This window comes from Crassostrea angulata, chromosome 2 (assembly GCF_025612915.1).
Source record: "Crassostrea angulata isolate pt1a10 chromosome 2, ASM2561291v2, whole genome shotgun sequence".
NCBI lineage: Eukaryota > Metazoa > Mollusca > Bivalvia > Ostreida > Ostreidae > Magallana > Magallana angulata.
This window is the reverse complement of record NC_069112.1, coordinates 4314086-4331040: the sequence shown is the minus strand read 5'-3', so window position 1 is coordinate 4331040 and position 16955 is coordinate 4314086. Positions and strand designations below refer to the sequence as shown.

Below are 16955 nucleotides of genomic sequence, written 5' to 3'. Positions count from 1 at the left end.
ACAGAAATCGGGGAAAGAAATGATTCGGGGATTAAAGGAAATTATTAAACAAGACGGCAGGCAACCTCTTCGCATTCAATCGGATCAAGGACGGGAATTTACCAACAAGGAATTTATAAGTGCTTTTAAATCCATTCATTTTTTTACTACCCGAAATGCAGAAACTAAAGCCAGTATCGTAGAACGATTTCAACGTACTCTCAAAGGAAGAATGTGGCGGTATTTCACTCGTCAAAAAACTCGACGTTATGTGGATATTTTACCCGATTTAGTATATGCTTATAATCACAGTTACCATCGAAGTATCAAGAGAGCTCCTGCTGAGGTCAATTCCTCCAATGTGTTAGAAGTGTGGAAAACATTGTATGATAAGAAAATAAGTCTTAAAAAACCTAAGTTTAAAGACGGAGATCGAGTGAGAATCAGTAAAGCTAAACGTACCTTTGAAAAAGGTTATTTACCGAATTGGACTCGAGAGATATTTAAAGTATCTCGTTTAATCCAGGAATCTGTACCTTATAGATATAAGGTAAAAGATTTTAACGGAGAAGAATTAGAAGGCACTTTTTACGAATCTGAATTACAGAAAGTAACTAAAAAAGACGAAGTCTATGAAGTGGATGAAATTTTAGGCTATAAAAAGGGTCGGGTCGGAAAAAAAGTCATTTCTCTTGTCAAAGTGAGCTGGAAGGGATATCCTTCCAGTTTTGATTCATGGATACCCCAATCGGATCTCATTCTTCCAAAATAGAACATTGGAGACTATGCTGTGGAAAAATACCTAGAGCTGAAATTATCTTTTTTGCTCAATTATTGATTTGTATTACTTTAATTATTGCCTCTATTGCAATGTTAGCCTTACACGATACTAATCGAGATTTCTGGATGGTTATTCTTAGCTCGGTCATGGGGTACATTATGCCCAGTCCCAGTCTAAAAATGATCTACCATAACAAAAACAACAACAACAACAACACCTGACACCTGGGGTCCCTTATTGACGTCATTTAACCTTGAAAAACCCCATATAAAGAACACTCTGAGCTGTTATCGGCATACTGACCAAAATGAGTCGAAGATATCAATATCGTTGGAAAATTGAATGTGCCTACCACTCAAGAACAGACAAGAAGGCTTCTTACAAGGGAGAATGGCTACCTTCCAAGAGCGCCTGTTACAAAGATTTTTTAAAGTAGCATGATTTAATGGAAGCCCATGATCAGGCTTATTTGTACAAGAGAGTCGTATTGCCTAAACACTTTCTGGTCTTTGGAAAAACCCAGTATAACCAGTACAAGTACAAAATAAAAGCAGCCTTTTACCGTCAGGAGCCAATGTGGACCATGTACGAATCGAAATGGGGAAACCGACTGGGCAAAACTTTAATGGAATTGAAAAAATTTAGAAGATCTGGATACTCTTTTGTGGATTGTTGTGACCCCATCGAGTACCTGTATATGAGAAAACCTTTTCACATGGATCATCTTCCTCCCTTTGAACCGAGATCCAAAGAAATTGAACACCAATCCATGGCTGAAGGAATAGATGTCAAAGAACCTTTTCCCGAGATTGATGAAAAAGCCGCTCAGAAAATGGAGAGGGTCATGGAAGAGAAAAATGAAGACATGGAGACGAAGTGAATTTTTAAAAAAACTTTCTCATGTTTAAAAAAACTTTTCTGAATTTGTGTGGTATGTTTGAATTAAAATTTGTTCATATATAAAAACTTGTAATTTTATTTTTTTATTCATTTTGCATTGATCATGGATGCGGGAGAAGGTTTTTTCATGACTTTACCCAGTGATGGGTCCTATAAAACATTTCCAGAAAATACTCTGGCCCAATTTAAAACGTTATTACCTCAAAAAGTAGATTTAACGGATGGAGAATGGGAAGTGGGTCTTACTGAAGTTCAGTATTCCGGTAATGTTGAAAACATTTCAGAAAAGGAATCTTATGTAGATGTACTCTTTGAAAACAAATATGAAAAATTTATAGAGAATCCAGACCAAGGTAAAACCGAGCGATTTAGAGATGAACAATTAACGGCTGTAAATCTGAAAAATATCTTGCCTATGACCGACTGGAAGGACTCTTTTTATAATAATAATTTTAAGAAAAGAGACAAAAAATAAAAAAATCCCACCCGAGGATGCGAAAATGAGTATTCATAGAATTTTTTTTAAAAGTGGAGAGTATGCTAATGTTGACGAACTGATTAATGAAATCAATCTGGCTCTGCTACGAACGTTTAGAAAACTGTGGCTAGAGTGTGGTGGCGGTGTTCCACAACAAAGATTGACAAAAGAACAGATATTAAATTTAACTGCAGACGAGGCAAGAAAACAATTAGCTAAACAAACAGAAAAAATAGAATACTAGAAAACAATAATCTGCAGTTGTTTCACGACAAGACTTTTGACCGATTAGAGTATCATATCAATGGAAGGAAATTACGTGAAGAATGCCTTTTTGCCATTCGTTTTCCTATCTCCTTAGCTTATAAATTTGGATTTGATGATGCTGCTCTTTTTCTTGAAAGTAACCATGACGTTGGCAAATTTATTGCTTTAGCTACAATGTACAATCAAGCTCAGGGAAAGAAAGATGAAGAGTTAGGGTTAGGTCATACCAAATGGATCAACGTGGCTTATCATCCTCGTTACAGCCTTGACTTATCAACAAACCTGAAACAATTATTCATCTACTGCGACATCGTAGAACCCCAGATCGTAGGATCTAATCAATTAAAATTGATGAGAGTAGTCCCCATTCACGCAACTCACCCGCCCAATTGGGATAATTACCAAAATGTGTGGGAACCCAGAAGAGTAGAATATTTGAAATTGAGTAAGAAACATTTTGACACGATTGAAATTCAGATCAGAACTCCTTTAGGAGCTGTATTTCCTTTTTTAAGTGGAAGAACGGTGATAAAACTTCATTTTAAAAAAGCCTATTAAACATGGAGCTGTGGATTCTGATTGTTACTCTAACTATATCGACAATTTTGATATTTAGTTGGTGTAATGAATGTACAAGACGATACTGAGAGTATATAAATAGAGGGTTATTTAGAATTTGACCTCATTATCAATCAACATGGCCTATAGACATAGACGAAGAAGAAGGGGTCAGAAAGGAGGATTTGTACAATTGCTACCAGCTCTAATGAGTGCTCTTGCCCCCACGGTAGCAGGAATGGCACTTTCTAGAATTTCTTCTAGATTTCTCCCTCAACGAGGGAGAGGAAGAAGAATAGTAGCAAGAAGATATAGATATAGAAACAGACCCTAATTCAAAATGATATAAACAGAGAAATCACTAAGTATATTTTTCAGTCTTGATGGATGTTTATAGCGGATTATTACACCAAAAAGGTCACGGAGGCTTAGGTACTCTCCTTAAATTAGGAGGATCCGTAGCGGCCAGTGCCTTAGCACCTCTCGTCGGAGATTTTGTAGGAGGTTTGATAAGAAAGAAAAAAAAAACAAACAAACGGGACAAGGTTTCGTGACTGATGCCCTAAAACAAGGTTTTAACGTCAGTAAAAATGCTTTTTTACGTGGAGTAGGAGTCAGAGATGCCCTAACCCAAGGTCTGAACACCAGTAAAAATACCATTTTACATAATTTAAGAGTCAGGAGTAGTAACAGACTTAAAAATATTGCTGTTCCTTTAGCCGATAGTCTTCTAAGACAAAATCTTCCCCTTTTAGGATCTCCTATCATTGGTTCAGTGCTTAATGATAAAGTGGTACCAATGATAAAAAATAAGCTAGCCTCAGCTATTGAACGAAAAGTTAATCTCTTAATGCCAAATCAATGGGGTCGTGGGACAAGAAAAAGAAGAAGAAGAAAGCAAAGAGGGGAAGGAGTAGTAAGTGACCTAGTCAAAGGAGGAATGAAACAACTCCCTAAATTAATTAAAAAGGGAACTCGATCACTATTAAGAAGAGGAATTAAAAAAGGAATAAAAAAAGGAATTGAAAGAGGAGCTAAAAAAATCATTAAAGAAGGAACTAAACAAGCGATACAGACTGCTGCTAAAACAGGCATAGATGTCCTGAAAGGAAAAAATATAAAAGAAGCGGGTGTTGCCCGAGCCATAGAAGGTATTCAAAAAGCAGAAATTTTTTTAGAGAAAACATTACCAATTCTAGCTAAGGGAGGACCTACTAAAAAAAGAAAAAGAACAATAAAAGTGGGAACAGGGAAAAAAGCAAGACTCATGGATATTTTTGACTGACCAATTCCCCTATAAAAAGAGAGTCAGACCCCTCACCCTAGACAGTCGAGTACCTTAATTCAAAAGTCACGCACACACACTTTTTACCCTTCAAAAATGATGCACAGAGAGTCATGCATGTGTGGGATGGACAATTTAGAATTGTTCCAGGTTCCCCCCACCAACATAGCCTTGGAAGAATCGAAATGGATGGAATATTATCCCATTTCCAGTACCCTCGATTCCGATACAGCCCCCATTGAATTCGATATTCAGGGACAGGGAGACGAATACATAGATCTCTCACAGACTTATTTACAAATAGTTTGTAAATTCACGAAAGACGATGGCACTAATTTAACGGGAATAAATGGAATATCCACTCCCGTGAATAACATCATACATTTTTTGTTCTCAGAAATCGATCTCACTCTGAATGGTAAAATCATTACCCCAGGAACAGATACCTATCCTTACAAAGCCTATTTAGAGAAAATACTTTCTTACAGACCCGAAACCTTAGACTCTCAAATGTTTGCTTGCAGTCTGTGGGAAAAAGACACGGCAGGAAAAATGGATGATTGTAATATAGCGGCTGCAGCTCTAGGTAAAACTCAATATGATGTGGCTAGTAACAAAATCACCATAACTGCTGCAAATATGGCACTGGCCTACCCAGCCGGTTCTGAAAACGAGGGGTTGAGAAAGCGCCACAATGTCATCGAGAACAGCAAAAAGATTACTTTAATCGATCGTCTGTATCTAGATATCTTTCAACAGGACAAATTCATTCCCAACGGAGTAGATATTCGTTTGAGACTCAATCGAACGAAGTCTGATTTTTACATGATGACTTTGGCAGGGAGTACAGGAAAAATAAAACTTCTGAACGTGTTACTGTGGGTCAGAAAAGTCAGACCTACTGCAGCCGTGTTAAATACTGAAACGGAATAGGGGTAGTGACAAGCAGAGAAACACACCCATGAAGTTTAAGTAATAAAGCACACCCGTACACGTAATAGAGTACACCCATTGAAATGGAATGACCTGGTCCCCCCTTGGAAGTAAACTCTCCCAAGGGTATATAAGCAGACTCATCTAGCAGATAAGGTAGAGTAGGTCTGAAACGCACAGCTCTCAGAAGAACCCGCAAGACCTGGAAGGTAATAGAAACCTGATAGAAGTAATTTGTGAGGTTGTAAGTAGACAGACTAGGGGAAGGAATACTCCTCAGCGGTAATTGGAATTGGAATCTTAATTGGTTGTCGGGAGGTAGTAAGTCTATATGACTGAGGCGCCTGACTTCCATTAATATTAAGAACCCTTTACCAAGGCACGCGGGGATAAGTATCCCAGTTAAACAATAATAAGTGATTTAAATACGCCTCCAATCAATTGTAAATCAAGTTTAATCATTGTACTCAGGAAGAGTAGAAGTAAAATTAATATATTTATATCCCTTAAAAAGAACCCGATATTTTGTTTAGGTAAAACACGTTACATTTTGGTGGCAGCTGGTTAAGGGATAGGAACTGATTAAATTGTTGATTTATTTTGGTTTTGTTGTTTTATGTAGATTTGTTTTACCAGGTTAATATTTTACCAAGTAATTTTTGACGGGTATAGTGGACCGTGTATTTGTGACTTGGAAAGTATATTAGAGCTTGTGTATAGTTATCCAAAGGTCGGTTGCGTCGCGTGTGTACAGTGTGCGTACAGCGTTACTTCGTGTATTGTTAGGCTTGGGGTTTTTATATTTTATCTCCGGGTAATGAGTATTACTTGGTGAAGTTTACCAAGTGCAAAGTTTACCGAGTGCAAAGTTAACCAAGTGCGTTTATAGGAAATTGTAACCCAGTTAGAATATAATACCAGAATGAGTGAAGACGATTTGTTAGCCGACCTCAGTGCCATAGATGCCAGAAGGGAAAAGCTCCGAGCAGAAATTGAAAGATTACGATCAACTCCACAGTTTGCCAAACATTCGCCAATACCGGACTCCGGAGTAGACATAGGCTACAAAAGCAATCGCAACCCTGACGACAGTTTTGAAATAAATTTCAAAACACCGAAGAACACGGGGTATGCACCTGGTCACTTTGAATACCCAACGCCTGGGTACACATTGTACGAAGATGAGAATGATCGTACACTGCCAAAGGTTACAGATACTGAAAACAGGCTGCCGCGTTTAGGAACCATAAGCCAACCAGTGTTTACTGAGACATATTTGACACCAAACCCTTACCTAAGTACTCGGTGTGCGATGTCATCATCAGATTCGTCTACGGTTACGTGGTCAAATAATTGGAATCCAGTGCAGGAATCCGTTTACCGATCGTTGCCTACTATTACTACAACTAAAAATATTTCGAATGAACGGTCTCAGGATTATGGTAAAACAGTGATGAAACCGGCAACATATGACGGCACTGCATCATGGATTGATTATAAAGCGCATTTTGAGGCCTGTAGCGATATCAATTCATGGAACTCTCAGCAGCAAAGCTTGTACCTGGCAGCTTCTTTAAGAGGACAGGCCCAGACCGTCCTCGGTAACATGAGATCAGGAGTGAATAGGACCTATGCAGAGTTATGCGAAGCTTTGGAATCAAGATTTGCACCCGCGAATCAAACTCAACTCTACCGGGCAATGCTCAGAGAGAAGCGCCAAAGACCAAATGAATCTTTACCAGAACTTGGTGAAAGTATTCGACGTCTAGCGCATCTGGCATATCCGACTGCTCCCAGAGAAGTTACAGAGATGATCGCCAAAGATCAGTTCATAGATGCTTTGACAGAGTTTGATATGCGTCTACGTATTCAGCAATCTCGACCAAAGACACTCAATGAAGCAATACGCTGTGCAGTGGAGATTGAGGCATTCTGTAGAGCAGAACGTCAAAGAAGAGGAGATGGCGGATATGTCAGGACCACGAGCAATAACCAAGTTACACCTGATGCACAAGATCCTACTGTTAGGGAGGAACTCAGGCAATTAAGAGATGAGATACAGGCGTCTCTTAAAGATTTAGAAAAGAAAATTGTTAGTGTCTCGGTAAAAGAATCATCTGCTGCTGCAGATACGGGTAATATAGCCAAGGAAGGTAGATTTCCTTTTAAATGCCACCATTGTGGAAAGAAAGGCCACATGATCAAAGATTGTTTTCTGAGAAACAATAAAGGTGGCACAAGAATGCAAAAACCAGAGGTAAAGGATTCATCCAGTGTCAAAGGGAATGCAGATTCCAATAACAGGAATGATTCGAGAGTTTCCAGTACAACGGCCATGAAAGTTGACCAAGACAGCCATGAATCTGGGTTGTTTGTCAAGGCAAAGGTAAATGGCACTCAGTGTAATTTACTGTTAGACACGGGAGCCACTCTGACTATTTTGTCAGATCAACTGTATGCAGAAATAGGCAAAATCAGCAGAACTTCCCTTTTACCGATATCACAGAGAATTGTAGGGGCTGATGGTGCGCCTCTTACGGTACAAGGAAAAGGAGTATTTGACATTAAACTTGGTTCTCAAGAATTTGAGACTCAGGCAGTGATAGCAAACATAAAGGCAGATGGCATTATTGGATTAGACTTCTTACAAACAAATGAATGCCTGGTTGACGTATGCAAGACCGAGATGTATGTACGTGGGATAGAACATGAATTAGAAATGCAAGGAATTATTGGCTGCTTTCGGGTGAGCCTATGTGAAACCATATCCATTCCTCCTAAAAGCGAAATGGTATGCCCGGGTCAAGTGTTAGACCTACCGAAATTCCCACAGATACCGTTGTTAATTGAACCTTGTGCCAAGTTTCAGGACAGCGGAAGAGCATTGGTAGCTCGATCTATAGTCAATTCATCTGAGAAAATACCAGTTAGACTGATGAACGTGTCCAGCCAGTCCCAGACAATTTTTAAGAACACAGTCGTAGGAATGACATTCCCGGTAAAAGAAATCATTATGCCAGAAACAGAAGGCAGTGTTAATCACGTCATGCCTGTGGAACGAGAAGAGGTCCTTCCGGAGCATTTGCAAGAATTATTCGATAGGACAAGACCTGAGCTATCAGCGGAGCAGACGGCACAGGTGAAAAACATCCTTATTAAGTTTAGCAGCATTTTCTCAAGGAATAAGGATGACTTTGGTAGAACCTCGTTGATAAAGCACCATATCAATACAGAAGGAGAAAAGCCAACCAAGCAACCTCCAAGAAGGTTACCACATCATGCCGCGGAGTATGTTGACAAGGAAGTGCAGAATATGGTTGATAAAGGCATTGTAGAACCATCATCTAGTCCATGGGCTGCTGGAGTAGTTCTTGTAGAGAAAAAGGACGGTACAAAAAGGTTCTGTGTTGACTATCGGTCCTTAAACAACAAAACGGTGAAGGACGCCTACCCTTTACCGCGTATTGATGACTCCCTAGATCGACTGGAAGGAGCGTCTTGGTTTTGCACTCTAGATCTTCACTCGGGCTACTGGCAGGTAGAAATGAACGAGGCCGATAAACCAAAGACTGCATTTGTGACCAGAAGTGGGCTTTTTCAATTTACCGTGATGCCATTTGGACTCTGTAACAGTCCAGCTACTTTTGAAAGACTAATGGAAGTAGTGTTGGCTGGACTTAATTTTAATGTATGTTTGGTATATATTGATGATATTATTATCTTTGGTAAAACGTTTGATGAAACGCTTCAAAACTTAGAACAAGTATTGACCAAGTTACAATTGGCAGGTCTAAAGCTCAAAGCTGCAAAATGCACTTTGTTCAGGAAGGAAGTTCTGTTTCTGGGGTATAAGGTATCTGGCGACGGAGTACAAACAGATCCGGCCAAAGTAGCTGTTGTGGAACAATGGCCAATACCGATTGAGGTCAGTGAGGTGCGATCCTTCGTGGGTTTATGCAGCTATTACCGGAGATTTATAGCTGGATTCTCTAGCCTGGCAAAACCGTTATTTCGGTTAACGGAAAAAGGAAGAGAATTTAAATGGACGTCTGATTGTCAGAGTGCCTTTGATAATCTTAAAAAGTGTTTGACAACTGCCCCAATTTTGGCACACCCAAACTTTTCAGTGCCCTTTATACTTGACACAGACGCAAGTCAAGTGGGACTTGGTGCAGTGTTGTCCCAGGATATAGATGGTACGACCAAGGTGATATCATACGCAAGTAGAACACTGTCTAAAAGTGAAAGAAAATACTGCGTCACCAGAAAGGAATTGCTGGCTCTTGTCTTTGCATGCAAACATTTTCGACACTACCTGTATGCTCACAAAGTCATTGTGCGCACTGATCATAGCGCCTTAAAGTGGTTAATGAGTTTCAAAGATCCTCAGGGACAAGTAGCCAGGTGGATCGAATTACTCAGTACCTATGACTTGGAAATCACTCATAGACCTGGTGCGAAACATGGTAATGCAGACAGTTTGAGTAGATATCCGTGTCGCCAGTGTGGATATGGAGAGAAGGTTGTACAAAGTGTAACACCTGACACTGCTCCAGATAGTAGTTCTACAGTGCAATGTCTGCAAGAGGGTGATTCTGATTTGACGAAAGTCAGAGAATGGTTAGAGCTAAATGATCGCCCAGAATACATCCAAATTAAACATGAAAGTAACGTAATCAAATCTCTTTGGTCGCAGTACAAATTCCTGGAAGTAAGAGACAATCTACTCTGTAGAAGATGGGAAGGTGATCGAAAAACCATTTACCAGGTGTTGGTGCCAATGTCGGAGAGGAAAGAAATACTCAGAGAGTGTCATGATGCAAAAACATCGGGACATCTAGGTGTTAGAAAGACTCTTGCTAGAGTACGGGAAAGGTTTTATTGGCCAGGTTTACAGGCAGATGTCCGAATTTATGTAACCGGATGTCCACAATGCCGGAAAAGAAAAGTTCGTTCTTCTGGAAAGTCACACATGCAAATTGACCAAACAGGCTATCCTTTAGAACGTGTGGCCAGTGACATAATGGGACCTTTACCAGAGACTGAATCTGGCAACAAATATATAATCGTTGTATCTGACTATTTTACCAAATGGACAGAGGCGTATCCTTTGAAAAATATTGAGTCCCAAACCGTGGCGAAAGTTCTGGTGGAACAGTTTTTCTGTAAATATGGTGTACCTGAAATGGTACACAGTGACCAAGGCAGGCAGTACGAGAGTCGGTTGTTCAAAGACATGTGTGAACTACTCGGTATCAAAAAGACCCGCACGACGGCGTTCCACCCGAAATCGGACGGCATGGTTGAGAGATTTAACAAAACTTTAGCTACCATGTTAAGCGCTTATGTCTCTGACTACCAGCAAGACTGGGATAAGAAATTACCATATGTTCTAATGGCTTACCGATCCTCTCAGCATGAAAGCACGGGTTACACTCCGAATATGTTGATGATGGGAAGAGAGACTGCTACCCCAATTGATATCATGTATGAGCTTCCAAACAGACTAAAACCCACTAATGTACATGACTGGGTATGGGAACTTAGGAAAACTTTGGAAGAGGCGCATGCAAACACGCGAAAAATAACAGAACAATCTATGTTGCGCCAAAAGAGATACCATGATCAAAATGTGGTGAAAAAGAAGTTTGAAGAGGGTGACAAGGTGTTAGTATACTTTCCACAGAGAGCTGTTGGGAAATCACCTAAACTTATGAGTTTCTGGTATGGTCCTTACATCATTGTAAAACAGCACTCCGATGTTACTTTCAAAATCAGAAAAGAAACTGATAACAAGACACTTGTTGTACATGTTGATAGGTTAAGACCTTACGGGACTCAGGTCCTTAGAGATGAAGGCGATAGCGAAAGTTTAGAGAATCATGATCAGGTTATAGATGCTAAGGATTTAGAAAACCATGATAAGGGTAATGATGTCACCTCTGACGATGAGTCTCAGGTGGTACTGTTAGGAAATTCAGAATTGAATGAGATAGAGTTAGCATATGCTGGTCGTAGACAAAGAAAAAGACCAGCTTGGCATTCTGACTATGAGTTCGATTACAAGGTTTAATGTCATTATGTTATTTCAGATTGTAGGACAGAATGGCGAAGACTAAAGTTACCCAAAGAAAACCTGGATTCCTATGTTCCATTTGTCTGGTTCGACTGCCAACTAAAGACAAGTGGAGTGAACACCTGTTAAAATGTGGAATGGCAGATATTCAGAAGAGAAGATTTGAATGTAATTTTTGCGACCATGCCTTTGGTAGGAAGATTGTGTTGGTGAAACATATGCAACGATTGCACCCTGGTCAGGACCATTGTATTACCACACTGGAGTCCACTGAACCTGAGAAATCTCCACCAAGACGCGTGGAAGATGAAGAGGATTGGCAGGAGGATCCAGGAGAACTCTTGTTTGAGGAGGAGAAGGACAGAGAAGCCGGTAGAACGTACAGGAAGAAGACGTCTCCAGTTTTACCAGGGGTGAAAAGAAGAAACACGGAGACATCAGAAACGGTGACCATAGACGTTCCTACTAATGAAGAGATAGAGAGAGAGAAACCTAGCAACAGTGCTTTGGTGGTGCAGAAGGCGCCCTTGGATGACCAACACTGCTCATGCTGTTCTAAAAAGAGCAAGAAAGCTCACGCTGAAACACAGACTGATACAAATCTCAAGGCAGGAAAGAGTCACCAGAAAATAATAAGAGTCACCAGAAAATTTCAGAAAGATGGTGAGACAGTGGAGCGTTTCGAGGAAGATATCTGGAATGACTGAGATTTGTGATTTTCTTAATGAATGTGCTTTTTGCATGTAAATGGTGTTTTGCTGAGAAGAAGATTCTTTTGTTTTACCTAGTAACAGTTGGTTACTTTAACTATGTAAATTCACATGTAGATGTTCTTTAAATTGTTTGATGGCTGCCAAGTTTCATGCATATGGTAACAATTAGTTACTATGAACTATACTTTGAACTATGTCTCCTTATGTTAAATAAATAAAAAAAAAAAAAAAAAAAATTATTTGATTCTCATTGATTTAGCGTGCGGGACGCACGGTGTAAGAGGCGTGGGTAGTGAAACGGAATAGGGGTAGTGACAAGCAGAGAAACACACCCATGAAGTTTAAGTAATAAAGCACACCCGTACACGTAATAGAGTACACCCATTGAAATGGAATGACCTGGTCCCCCCTTGGAAGTAAACTCTCCCAGGGGTATATAAGCAGACTCATCTAGCAGATAAGGCAGAGTAGGTCTGAAACGCACAGCTCTCAGAAGAACCCGCAAGACCTGGAAGGTAATAGAAACCTGATAGAAGTAATTTGTGAGGTTGTAAGTAGACAGACTAGGGGAAGGAATACTCCTCAGCGGTAATTGGAATTGGAATCTTAATTGGTTGTCGGGAGGTAGTAAGTCTATATGACTGAGGCGCCTGACTTCCATTAATATTAAGAACCCTTTACCAAGGCACGCGGGGATAAGTATCCCAGTTAAACAATAATAAGTGATTTAAATACGCCTCCAATCAATTGTAAATCAAGTTTAATCATTGTACTCAGGAAGAGTAGAAGTAAAATTAATATATTTATATCCCTTAAAAAGAACCCGATATTTTGTTTAGGTAAAACACGTTACAATACTGTCAACGAGAGGTTGAACGTAGAAACGGCCAAGTATCCCCTAAGACGGGTAGACGTTAAAACGTTCACCATTCCTACATGAACCCAATCCAAAATCAGCGATCATCTGTTTCAAGGGCAAATGCCAAAACGAATCGTTTTGGGTCTAATACCTAATGACGCCCCCAATGGCACTAGTACTAAAAACCCGTTCAATTTCAAAAACTGCAAAGTCAAAAGATTGGATGTCACCATCAACGGAGAAACCATCAGTACCCGACCCTATGAGCCGGATTTCGAGAACGACTTGTATCTCAGATCTTACTTGAGTCTGTATCAAGGGTTGGGAAAATTCGGTGCCGATTGGGCCCCAGGAATTACTTACGACGAGTATAAAGACGGCTACACCTTGTGGTGTATAGATTTCACCAAAGATCAGGAGGCACAGCTAGACAAGTTTTATCTGATTGAAACAGGAAATTTGAGAATCGAAATTCAATTTGCAGAAAACACGGCAGAAACTCTGAATTGTTTAGTCTACGCTGAATTTGATAACTTGCTAGAAATCAACAAACAAAGAGAAGTCAGCACTGACTTTTAAAAATGGATACCTATCAATTGAAAAAAGTCTTAAAGGCAGATTTAGGATCTTCTTTTGCAGGTGTCTATGCCCTAGATATAATTCCTAAACATTTAAATTTTAAAGAAAAAGCCATGGTCATAAACACAGATCAAGATCAACCGGGAGCTCATTGGGTGTGTTTATATTTAGACGGAGATACGATCGAATATTTCGATTCTTATGGATTTCCCCCTTTGTATAAGGAAATTGAAGAATTTATTGAAAGAAACAGTCATCACATGATATATAATGGAAGACGTTATCAAGATTTTACAAGTAAAGTGTGCGGGGAATATTGTGTCTATTTTTTACATCATCGTCATAGAAGAGGCCGTAAAGTATTAAAACAATTATTTCCTAAACACTGGACACCAAAACAAACAGATCGTTACGTGAGACGGTGGTTCAAAGAAAACTATAAAAAGCCTAAAACGCACAAAGGTCAATGCTGTAAGAGTTACGATCAGACTTGGCAAGAGAGGTCACCTAGTTCAGCTCGTGAATGAAACACCTGGCTGTGGCACGTCACGTAGTCCAGTACCAAGAAACAAACTACTTTCGTTATTGAGAGCATATAAAGGAGAGCTCAAATCATTATTCGTCACAATTTTCATGGGGAAGTGCCACAGTAAAGTAAAACGCAGCATTAAAATGGGAGAGCCAAAACCTTTGGGGATGGAGCTATTGGATACCTGATACCAAAGGATCTAGACCCCAATGATGGTCACGTTCACGTATTATCGGACCCGATACCGATGGAGCTAGAGAATATGGAACCAGAGAGACTTTATTTAGTAGTAAGCAAAGAAGGAGAGAAACAAGAAGAGGAGGAGGAGGAAGAAAAGAAAGAAGGAGAAGAAAGAGAGAAAGAAAAAGAGAGAAGAAGAAGAAAAAGAAGACGAAACAGATGAGGAGGAAATAGAAGAAGAAGGAAAAGAGGCGGAGACAGAAATTTTCGTGGTGGAGAAAATGGAGGAGGGAACTGATAGAACCCCCTTAGAAGTGGTCGCATCCGATTTCCAAGAAATATTAAATAATCTCACTGGCACTGAAGAGGACGGTGACTGGATCGAGATGCAATGTATGGCAGAAGAAATCGACACAGACAAATTGGTAGAGAACATGAGTCAAAAGGAGCTGGAGGAAATCGAGGGAGCCAAAGCAGACAAAGTAAGCGGGGTTTACAAAATTTGTACGGATTACGGGAAAGCCAAAGAAGAATTGACGGGATTATGGCTGAACTGCGAAACCTACAGCAAAATGGTCAACCATTTGGGAGGAAAAAAAAGAAAAAGAGAAGAGGAACTAGCCGATCAAGAAAGAAGTAGGAAAAAACTACGAGATGCTAAAAGACAATTACTCTACCAGTCTTACCTGAAAATGAAAATGCTTGGAAACAACGAGGAACTTCTGAAACTGCTCCAAGTCTGCAGAGTGATGGAAAAAATCAAGAATATGTGAAATCCGTGTGAAAAAAAATCAACCTGTGTATATATGTGACTAAAGTTTTTTTTGGATTCTTTAATCATTAATGGTAAATATGTTTTTTCTCACTATTAAATGTCTTTCAAAAATCATGTAAATATGTTGTATGTTTGCTGAGTTTCCAATTAAAAGTTTTTTGCATTTGAACTCCATTGTTTTTTTCTTTATCATATAAAGAGGACTCTGGTCTTAAGAAAAACAAGAGGTGATATTTTTTCATATATTTTTATTTGAACAAACAAGTTTAATAACCAAAAGGAAGAGTCTTAAAATCATCAATGATCTGCCGTTTATCATATACAATTTGATATTTCTTAGTAAAATGTTTGGTCAATAATTCATGTCTCTTGGTTCTCTGGATTTTATGAGGATAAGTGACCGTCACTTCTTCCAATTCTTTAAAAATCATTTTCTCTAAAGCCTTCATGGTTACGATTTGAGAAGCTCGATGATTCAAAGTAAGTCCTTTGACTTTTTGCACGCTTTTTCCAGTATCTGTTTCAAATGCATAATTCTTAGGGCCACCAGACATGAATTTGGTAATATGACCTCCCTCCAATTCGTCGGTCCATCCTCCTAAACTATTGACTATAGTAGGATTATACAAGCCTTCTACGTGTTGATAAATAATACTGTCGGTATCGAAATAAAGAACCCGATCTCCTAATTTTTCTAAGGTGTCGTATAAATGTAAACGAGCATGAGCAGTAGTAAAAGCAGCTAACACCACGTTTCCAAAGGGGCAGTCTTCGATGAAATCTTGTTTTTCCAGATAATTAATTAAAATCAGATCGCGTTCGGGTTGTTCTAAGTTGTTTAATAACTCAACTCCTTTGATTTCAAGAGTGCTGCCCTGTAACATTCTCGTCAATTGTTCTTCTCTCAAATATTCGATTTTAGGTAATTGAAGGCGCTGAGCAAATTTTCCCCACAAACAATTCAAAAATAACTTAGCAATAGTTCGTTTCACGGGATTTTTCTCGTTTCTATAGGGTTCAACATCAATTTCTCTCGATCAAATATGTCGCGGATGTAAGCTACCCGTTGTTCCTCGGTCTCGCAATCGGGGGGATATCCAGAGGCTTCCTGTTTGATTTTCAAAATCGTGTCAATGTAACTGCGAAAGAGATCCTGACTTTTTTCTGGAAAATGCCATACTTCGTAAATTTTCTTTAACTGGTATCCGCATTCTAATGCTTTTTGAAGTTCGCTAGTCACCCAAGTTCCCGTGATACAGCGTTCAGAATCTGTATGCTGACAGCGATACTGAGAATCTTGACAAAGTTTTTGGGCACAAGAACGACATAAGGGAAACAATAATTTTCCTCCGGTACGATAGGGTAAAACGGGATGATAGAGACCCCGAGGGGGTAAAACCTGACATTGAATCAACCCGAAATAATTAGAAATCTCCTCAAAATTCTCCGTGATGATTTCAGGATGACCCATGGGAAAAGGTCTATGTTTCAAAACAAAAGGATATAAAGAACAAACGTCTACATATCTCATGTCTCCCTCGGTACAAAATAAACGCGTGGCATTGGTGCGCCCCCCATACAACGCTTCCCTAGGATTCAAAGGATCTTGAAAATTTAAATTGCCCACAAACTCTTGCAATTCACAATTATTTTTCATTTCCAAATCAAAATCGTGTTCCCAAATAGAAACTACTTTATACCCCTGTTCTCTCAAATGATGTTCTCTAATTAAAGTCTGTTCGTACAACGTCCCGTAAGTACAATCGACTCGATGAGGATGATTTTCATTCTCTAAATCAGAATGACATTGAGGGCATCCGTGCCAATAACATCCATGAAATTCGTACACGGTATTCGATTCTGGATCGTAACCGTCTACGGTATAGGGCCCTAAATTTATTTCTCCACCATTTTTAGCATGATAAATCACCCGCCCGTCTCGACTCATCCAAGCTAACCATCGACAAGCTTTCATTGAAATTGTCGGGCTGGGTCGTATCCCAAATTCGGTATGATGGCAATACTGTCTTCCAGCATGAATCCCCTTCGATAGGCTAAATTAG

The 16955-nt window shown here is 39.5% G+C and overlaps 2 protein-coding genes across 2 annotated transcripts; both read left to right on the top strand.

The window, feature by feature from the left end:
* The first annotated feature begins 11286 nt into the window (after positions 1–11286).
* On the top strand, positions 11287–11964 carry LOC128172003 (uncharacterized). The gene has a single exon (XM_052837776.1). It carries the CDS (start codon positions 11287–11289, stop codon positions 11962–11964), a length of 678 nt encoding a protein of 225 aa, XP_052693736.1.
* Positions 11965–12949: 985 nt separating this feature from the next.
* LOC128172002 (uncharacterized protein F54H12.2-like) lies at positions 12950–13408 on the top strand. Its single transcript, XM_052837775.1, has one exon. It carries the CDS (start codon positions 12950–12952, stop codon positions 13406–13408), a length of 459 nt encoding a protein of 152 aa, XP_052693735.1.
* Positions 13409–16955: the final 3547 nt, after the last annotated feature.